The sequence below is a fragment of the Colobus angolensis genome, unplaced genomic scaffold, assembly GCF_000951035.1.
Source record: "Colobus angolensis palliatus isolate OR3802 unplaced genomic scaffold, Cang.pa_1.0 Scaffold205, whole genome shotgun sequence".
Classification (NCBI taxonomy): domain Eukaryota; kingdom Metazoa; phylum Chordata; class Mammalia; order Primates; family Cercopithecidae; genus Colobus; species Colobus angolensis.
This window is the reverse complement of record NW_012115211.1, coordinates 2,428,889-2,438,622: the sequence shown is the minus strand read 5'-3', so window position 1 is coordinate 2,438,622 and position 9,734 is coordinate 2,428,889. Positions and strand designations below refer to the sequence as shown.

Sequence of the window (9,734 nt, the reverse complement as noted above, 5' to 3'; positions counted from 1 at the left end):
AGTTCCTTATTTAGTCTTGAACAGACACATTCCTTTTAGCCAAATAGGTGGGTGAAAAAGAAATCAGCTTGGGAGAGCAGGTGTATCAGGTTTCTCTGGCTCTCCTCTTGTAGGTGGAAATTCATCTGGGCCTGTTTACATTCTGAAAAAGGTCAAGTTCTGAAATACTTTTGGAAGCAGCCCAAAAGAAGGCTGCTATACCCCCCCAACAGGGTTGGGATGCACATTGAAAACAGTTAAGAAGACTTGAGGTGAACCAGTTATGCCATTTAAGAATTCTTGATCTGCGGGAGACAGGCACAGACAGATTATTACAACCCAAGAAGATAAAGACTATGCTAAAAACACATGGGACCCAGAGGGGCCCTGAACTCTGCCTGGATGGGCTAAAGAATGCCTCTAAAAGTTGATAATATTGAATCTGATTTTATTTTTTACTCAGTATAACTTATGCTACTTCAAATTATTTTACCTCTCTGTTCCTTACTTGTCTCGTTTGTAAAACAGGGCTAGAAACACCTGTTTTGTCTAACGTACGTGTACAAATCTTCAGAGTATTGAAGCTGATCTTAACAGAAGGTTCCTCAGAGCTTTTTCTAACAAAAGTATCCAAGAAGTTCTTTTATTTTCAGAACCAGGACTACAGTGGTGACCACAGACCATTTCAGAGCTGCTTCAGAATTAAGCTTTGCTGAAGGCAAAGCTCTGACTTCGGGGCTGTTTGTTAATCCTCTGCATAAAGGTTTGCATGAAGGAACCACTCATTTCTTTCCTTAAGAAAGAGCTTCCAAGGCACAAAAGGGACAGACACTCTGAGAACACTGTTAAGGCAAGAGGAAAGTCAGAAGTACAGATTGTAGAATCATGGTCTCCTACGAGAACGTTTCTGTCGCCTCTTCTCCATTCTTGCTGCCACCTTGCTTCTTTAGGCTTCAGAACTTGAACTAATGTGACGGCCCTCTCAGTGACTGCTGCTTTCAGTATTATCCAGTATCTTTTTCATATTGCCACCAAGAGTTCATGTCTGGTCAACAAATATGACCTTGTCTCTCCACAGATTAAGGCTTTGTTGGTTTCATCTTACCTGCAGTATCAGTCATGTAGCATACAAAATGCTGCCCATGTAGCCTAATTAGTCTTTCCAGCCCCATTTCTCACTACTTTTTACTCACATTTAATGACCTTTTTTTGGCCAATGTCCCATTCTCTTATAGTACCAAGCTTTTGACCATGCTATTTCTTCTCATTAGAATGTCTTTTTCCTCTTTCATTCAGCAAACTTGCTCCTCTTCCTTCAAGAGTAGACTAAAGTGACACCAATACTTTGAGGCCTGACCACTCCATTAGCAAAAAAACTCCCTGTGTTCTCAAAGTTTTCCTGTACCACCACATCCACCCTCCCACAGCTTTCCTCTTTCATACTGTTTATTCCTCTGTACTAAAAATGTTAATATATCTCTCCATTAGGCTGTCTGTTCCTTGGGGACAGGGACTGTGTGTTGTTTGTTTATCCCAGCACTGTGATCTTCATGATGCAGCAAAGCAAACATAATGTCCTCCTGTTTTATGAATATGAGACGTAACATCTCTCACATTTCTGGCAAGAGTTGCAGACCTGTAAATCACTTGTTACTTAGCCTCTAGGTAAAATGACCTGAAGTTACATAGTTAATGTGCTCTGCAGAGCCAGATGGGCAGGTCTGTACTCAAAGAGACGATGGGCAGGTCTCTATACTATAGGTCTATACTCTATACTCAGCACAGTGCCTGACTGACACATAAATGTTGTGGGAGGAAGGACTACATGGGCTTATCATTGCAGGGTGGAAGTCAGGATACAACAGTGACATCTGAAAGTCAGATGTCTACCATATGCTTGCCTTGACCTGGCTAAACAGAAAGAACTCTGTGAGAAATTTAAGAGAGAACAAGTTAGGGGTCTGATGATCTGACGGTGGATAAGGAAAAGAGAAGTATCTATCTAGGTTGATACTCAGGTGGCTGGACTGGGGAATTTACGATATGCAACAAGTTCAGAAAAGCTTTCATGTTGCTTAAACCTTTAGGATTGAGAAAAACATATTTATCAGTTAAGATAATTAACAGATCCTGCCATGATTTGAAAGACTTGTGAAGAAAGGAGCACACCCTGAAGAGTTAGATATATGCTCCTGGATAGGTGAGGAGAGCATACCTTTCAAGCTCAAGTGCATTGCTCTTTCTACTAGGATACTGACTGCAAATGTTCCATCCAACTCAGCAGGGCCCTCCTGGGTCAGGCAGACTTCAGCTGTGGTGCTGCTGCAGGGGACCTGAGTGGAGGCAGGAGACTTCTGGTGGCAGGAGACTTCTTCCAGTGGAGAGAGTTGGACCTCATCATTTCTTCTGGGGAGTTGCTCAGACTCACTGTGGCTGCTGCAGTCCATGGAGTCCAGCTCATGAGTGGGCTCAAGATGTGAGGAAAGAGAAGAAAGAACCACATGAACTCGCAAGGCAGCTCCTGAGAGGTTGGAAGCATTTCGTCCAAACAGAGGATACACACCTAAAAGAGGATGCAGAAGAATAAGGCTCGTCAAGCAGGAACCAAGAACCAAGCTTGGAGGAAATACTCACTGAGGGTGCTGTGGTCCTTTCTCCTTTGAAAGGTCTACAAACCCCAATACATCAATTTGCAAAAGAAACTATGAAGCTGGTAGAAAACATGAAAACTTTTACCCTGCCCTAACTATCTTCAATAATGAAAAGTAGGCTGAGTGTGGTGGCTGACACCTGTAATCCTGGCACTTTCGGAGACTGAAGTGGGCGAACTGCTTGAGTCCAGGAGTTCAAGAGTCTGGGCAACATAGTAAAACCCTATCTCTACAAAAAACACAAAAATTAGCTGAGCATGGTGGTGTGTGTCTGCAGTCCCAGCTACTTAGGAGGCTGAGGTGGGAGGATCACTTGAGCCCAAGAGGTTGAGGATGCAGTGAGCCATGATTGTGCCACTGCACTCTAGACTGGGTGACAGAGCAAGACTCTGTCTCAAAAAACAAACCAAAATAAAACAAACAAACAAACAAACAAACAAAAAAACCAAGTAATGAAAGTAGTAAGATCTCTGATTTAAAGTCAAAGCCAAATGACTACCAGGCAGAGCTGTTGTGGAAGGGATTCATGCGCTGAGAGGCAATAAGACTTCAAGAAGTCTGAGATTTGATGAAATCAAGAGTGGCCTATTTTCTCTTCCTTGTGTCTCATGGGCTCCTGTTTTTAGACCTTCTCCCTATTGGGAAGCTGTCTTGACACTCAATTTAGCTATGTTTCACTAGGGTTCTGGCAATATTTTTGGGGGTGGAGGGGAGGTAGGAGGTAAGCAGGAGACCAGAAAGAAGTATAAGGAAGTTAATATTTGTTGGGTATTTTTCATATGCCAGAATCTCAGAGGAGTTAAATAAACTGCCAACATCACTCTTCCAGTAAGTGGCACATTTAAGCCCAGAGATTTGAATTTTACTAACTTGCTGAATATTAAAATGAGATTTATAAAACAGAAGGTACTAATAGTTCCTTCTGAATCTCAAAGTTTGCTTCATTAGACTAATTTCAATTCAGGAAAATGGAGTTAACTGATTCATACATGGCAATAATATGAAACCTTTCCTGTTTTAGATAACCAGTTTTCTTCTCAAAGCAATGTGTAAATTATTATGATTATCAAAGGAAAATAAGGGCAGGTCATTACAGGCGAGAAGACACCCAAAAGCAACACAGTTAAATCCTTATCCTCAGGAAAATCAACAAAACATGGAAGTAAGGTTGGATGGATGGTTTGACTCATTCAACAAACACATCAAATGACATGCCTTGTATAAGACCCGTGCACAAGAGAATAAAAAGCTCAGACAAGAGGGATATGGAGAATTATGAGGGAAATGGATGACCTGAAAAGCTAAATATTACCTTTGGTAGCACTCAATAAAAAGAGGTATTTGTGTCTGAATTCCTATACTTAGATCTATATTCAGTGTCCTAAACCTACTTTCTTCCGCAGAATGAAGCTAAAAGCATGTCTTTATAAACTTTAGTTCAAGTGAACTTGGTTCACTTCAAGGACATTTTCTGTAGTCCCTTTGAAGGGACTCTAGGCCTGCCCAGATAAAACAGAGCACATGGCATTTGATGTGCTCAACAGAGCCAGATTTACACCTGTTAGGTCCAGAAAGAACCAGAGAATTTGGGATGATCACCTAGATACACTCAGTTCTCCTCTAGCCTGGGCCACCCACTCAACAAAAGGGTCTGAACACAGGGCTAATAGGGCTAACAAAGGGTCATGACTCAGTTTCTTCGACTGTAGAGTCGGGGAAATAACAACTAACTGGACAGCAATATTAAGCTGAATAAAGATCATATTTGTAAAGAATCTACTCTGGCTACCTCTATCTAATTCATCTTAACTACAGTCACTAGCTTTATTTTTCTAAATGCAAAGTGATACACTCCTCTTGTATTCAGAAACCACTGTACTAATTTTCCATAACTCTCAGGAAAAAGTCCAAACTTCAGCTGAGAAGAGAAGGCTTTCAACACAGTACTCCTGCCTACCTCCCTAGCTTCATCTCTAATCACTTCCAAATCTATGTATCCTAAGATGCAGCTGTCCGAAATTACTATAGTCCCCAAAATCTATCAAACTGTTTCATTCTCCTGTACTTTCACCCATGCTGTTCCCTTTTTTAGAACACCTTTCTTTCCCCCTTTCCTTGACTTATACCTACATCCTTTGAAACTCAGGTCAAGTATCACTTTCACTGAGATGCTATCCTTAGAGATGTTGCATCCCTGCATTCCCATAGCACCAAGAATACCTTTTTCATAGTTCTCATGCCTCACTGTAATTATTTACTTACTATTGTATTCTCCTATTAGACTGTAAACTCTTTAAGTTCAGGAACTAGTTCTTACTCATCTTTGAATTCCCAGGTCCAAGCATATGTATCAAGTACCAAGCAAATGTTAGAAAGAAAAGCACCCAGCACAAAAATGCCACTTGCAAAATGTTACCCTTTTCTTTTCTGCTCTGTCAACTAGTTTATTACCATATAGATTTTCTTTATGGTTCCAAGATGTGGTGACCAGAGAGGAAGAATATTCTGGTCCCCTCAGTAGGTATGCTTTTCAATATAATTAATAAACTAGCATTCTAGATGATCAGATAGGCTCTTATATATGTGGTTACAAGTAGTTCCCTAAATTCATTCATTATTTCATAAGTGTTAACAATGCTCTAAGCACTATGTTAAACGCAAACATCTGATGAGTTTGGATGCACCCTAATGCTACGAAGTTCATAGCCAATTCTTCGACCTATGTTGACCCCACCACAGTATTAGAATTAGCTAACACCCTTTCTTAAGCAGGCAGTGGAACTTTAAAAACAATCTCTTTAGGGATGAGTTCATGTCCTTTGCAGGGACAGGGATGAAGCTGGAAACCATCATTCTCAGCAAACAATAACAGAAAACCAAACACTGCATGTTCTCACTTATAAGTGGGAGGTGAACAATGAGAACACATGGACACACGGAGGGGAACATCACACACCAGGGCCTGTTGGGAGTGGGGGGCTAGGGGAGGGATAGCATTAGGAGAAATACCTAATGTAGGTGACGGGTTGATTGGTGCAGCAAACCACCATGGCATGTGTATAACTATGTAACAAAACTGCACGTTCTGCACATGTACTCCAGAACATATATATATATATAATATTTTATATATATGCATATATATTTTATATATATGTATATATATAATGTATACGTATATATAGTATATACACACACACACATATACACACACACACACACACACACACACATATATAACCTCCTTAGAAGCACTACTAAATTATTATTAATCTTTCCGCGTGCAATAATGGAAGGAAAACTTACTAGTCTGTGACCCTGGGCAGGTAACTCAATCTCTCTCAGCCTTCTTTTTAATGAATATAAAATGGGTATAATAGCTATCTCACAGGATTGCCGGGAGGGTCAAGTAAAGTAATCTCTGACAGAGTGTCACGCATAGTGTTTGACACACAGCAGGTGCTCAAACTACAAGAGTTGAATTGGGCTCCTCACTTACCACTGACAGTTAGTGTCCTCGCTGACCTCTCCCCAAGTCTGGCCAGGTCCACATAGGCTGAGCCAATCCAGCTGTCTGTCTGATGGGGTCTCTCCACACTATCATTGCCATAAGCTTGCCACACTTGGATCTCTAGCCTCTCCTCCCTGAAGTACCAAAGCAGTGATGGGCCCCTGGTGACTTCTGCTCTTTTGGACGCCTTGAAAGTGACGATAATCTGCTTTCTGTTTACAGATTCCTTGGGTTTCTTGAGAGGGGTCCAAAAGGCTTCATGATCATAGAACTTGTAGCGAAGGTAGCAATAAGTATTCTTATGAATATGGTTGTGGCCAGCAAGCAGCACGCAATGGATGGGCAGCCACAGCCTTGGGGTGGAGATGGTGACAGTGGCTGGCTCCCCTTCATCCATTCTGACAAAATCTTTCAGGCTGTTCTCAAAGCTCCAGCCCAATAGCCCAGCAGCTTCCAAGACCCGCTGTCTATCTCCACGATGTGTGAAGGAAACTGAAAGCTCCAGACCACCCACGATCTTCTGCATGAGCTCCAAGCCATGAGGTAGGCCCCCATCTTCTGGTAAAATGATAGGATACCATCCTGTGATCCCTTATGGGAGAAAAGAAAGATTCTCAATTATAGTCTTAAAAGTAAACAAAAAACAAGTTAGTCACTCTCCACCCCATAGTATCCCATCACCCTGGCTCAAGACAGAACAGAAAACATACCCCAGTGAGTCAGAGTTTGTGTTCATCTGACCACTGAGAGGTAATGAGATTAGATGGGAAGAACAAAGGCTAGGAGTTGGAAGATACGAGTTCTCTTTGGCTATGGCTAGATCTAGTGGTTTATTATGAACAAGCCATTAATTTCTCTCAGATTTGGTTTCCTTAGCTCACAAATGGGAAAACTGATGCTAGTGCTGTCTCCCAAAGTTGTTATGATTATTCAGTGAGATAATGGTTTAGAAAGAGCTTTGAGAGAGAAGTGCTTTAAAAGTGTGAAATGTTTATAGTACTATGAGTACAACAGAAAAGGCAGGGGTCAAAAGAGATCTGGGGTCTAGATCCAAGTCTTCTACTAAGGGAATCGGCATTTAGAGAACACATACCAAGGACCAGGTGCTAGATTTCAAAATCTTTCTCCATCGCCCAGGCTGGAGAGCAGTATTACCTGTAACTTTGAACTCCTGGGCTCAAGTCATTCTCCTGCCTCAGCCTCCCGAGAACATAGGACTAGATGTGTGTGCTACCACGCCTGGCCATTTTCCAAAAAAAGGTTTGTGCTTGTTTTTTTTTTTTTTTTGTAGAGATAGGGTTGTATTGTGATACCCAGGCTGGTCTTGAACTCACGGCCTCAAGTGATACTTGCACCTTGGTTTCCCAAGGTTTTGGGATTACAGGAGTGAGCCACTGCACCTGGCCAAAAACTATTCTTTAATAAACATCTAGTATGTGTCAGAAATTCTGCTAGCCCTTTACAGATATTATTTCATTTAATTTCTCTGATAACCCTGAGAAGTTCTGAGGACTAAATGGGATAATAATCCTTATTTTACAGGTGAGAAAGTGGAAGCTCAGAGACCTGTCCAACTTATTACTGCTACCAAGTAAGAGAGCTAGAATTTGACTCCAGGTCTAGCTGGCTCTAAAGTCTACATTGCACCTAGTATAGGTTCACACTATCTTATCTGAAACCTTTAAGGCCAGATTTATTTCTGAATTTAGAATTTTTCAGGTTTTAGAAAGGTAATAGAGTACATAAACTGAATATTATATAATATTATATATCAGGGCCCACAGATAGTAAATACTTTAGGCTTTTTGGGCCATATGGTCTCTGCCGCAATCACTTAGCTGGGCTACTGTGGCAATAAAGTGGCCACAGACAATTTGTAAATTAACGGGCACAGTGTGTTTTAATAAAAGCTTACATAAATAGGCAGTTGCCTAAGTCTCATATCAGCTGAGGTCAGATTTGGCTCCTCAGTGAGTTAAAAAACTTCTATTTTCAGGGTCTTTCGGATTTTGGCATTATATAAAACAGATTGCGGAATGATAATATTCACAGCAATTTTCTGAGAAATGTTTTACTAAGTGTATTTTACAAATGAGAAGATTTAGGCTGATTGAGATTAATTTGCTGAAGATTACTTAAGGTTTTATGACTTTTGCACAGGTATTTGACTTTTCTGGGCCTTCTTAGTTTTTCTCTGTGAAATGAGGAGGCTGAAAATTTTGATCTCTAAGGCTCTTTTTCAGCTTGATAGCCTAAGAGCCTAGGGCTTTGGTTCTATGATTATGTTTCCCCACAGCTTAATGGTTCTTAACATTTTTTTGGTCACAGACCCTTTTGGCTCAAATGAAAGCTATTATGCCCCCCAAAATAAACAAATACATGTAGACACAAAATTTCATGCCATTTCAGTGTTTAAGAACTGCATAGATTATTAGATGGTTACTTTAGCTCTGCGATTCTGTAATTGAGGGTACAGGTAGGGAAAAACAAAATAGAGTGCTCACTTTAGAATACGCTGAATACAAAGACAAATGATATATCCTTAATTATCTAAAAGGTATATATCCAAGGGGTTAATTTTAATTCACAGAGATGTGATTTCCCAGATGGTGCTCGTTCTCTCCCAAACTGTAGCTAAGTTGTAGAAGGAAGGAAATTGAGGTGTCCTATGTGCCCAGCCCTGTGCCAAGATTTTTCACATGTAAGATTTCATTAAATGCTTTAATAATCTTGTGAAATAGATATTACTATTTCCATATCTACAGATGACGAAACTATGGATCTGAGAGATGAAGTAACTTTGTTTAGATCACAAACAGTAAGTAACAGAAGGGAGTTTTGAATCCCATTCTGTTGAATGCAAACTTGAATCCCAAGTTTGCACAAGTCTGCAACTTGTGCAGACTTCTGTCTGGCAGGCACATACACAGTACCTGTTTATTAGGGTAGTGCTCAAATATTAACTCACGAAAAAATTGGGAGATGTGTGACAGAATTCTGCAAACTAGATTACACAATCCTAGGCAGGAAGATGGACAACAGAAGGAAAACCTACACTTATTGCACACCTACTATGTGTCAGGTACTTTATATAACCAATTTAATGAGTTCCTACCTTGTAGACTTATCAGGATTAACTGTATCCATCCCACAAGATAAGAAAATGGGGGCTCAGAGAGGTCAAATCACTTGGTCAAGGTCACCCAGTTACTAGTAAGTAGGATGGGATCAGTATTTCCAGACTGCCTTGGTGGTTGTGTCTACTTTGTGGGGCATTTATCCCATATCCTTATTCCTTCTTCAGTGAGAGAAAAAATAGGGAAAAATAATGAGTGAATCTGGATTTCATCTCAGGTCCTGCCACTCACTAGGTATATAGTTTTGGCAAACCACTTAATCTCTCTAAGTTTTCTCATCTGACAAATGAAAATAATAAGATCCTATATCCTTACTTGTCAGGGTTACTGTGAAGCTCAAACAAGATCTGAGAAAATATTTTACAAAGTGCTACATAATATAATGGATATTGCCATATTCTTCATCATCATCATCATCTTTCTTAGGGAAGGATGATAGCATAATGTCTTGAGCTT

The 9,734-nt window shown here is 40.5% G+C and overlaps 1 protein-coding gene across 1 annotated transcript in view; it reads right to left on the bottom strand.

The window, feature by feature from the left end:
- The window catches only part of C2CD3 (C2 calcium-dependent domain containing 3), a 166,750-nt gene that overhangs the window by 49,901 nt on the left and 107,115 nt on the right, over positions 1-9,734 (bottom strand). Inside the window, exons 23-24 of the mRNA XM_011942052.1 lie at positions 6,130-6,732; positions 2,195-2,542 (exon numbers count right to left, since the gene is read on the bottom strand). Of these exons, the coding sequence (XP_011797442.1) occupies positions 2,195-2,542; positions 6,130-6,732 (951 nt within the window). The remainder of the gene's footprint in view (positions 1-2,194; positions 2,543-6,129; positions 6,733-9,734) is intronic.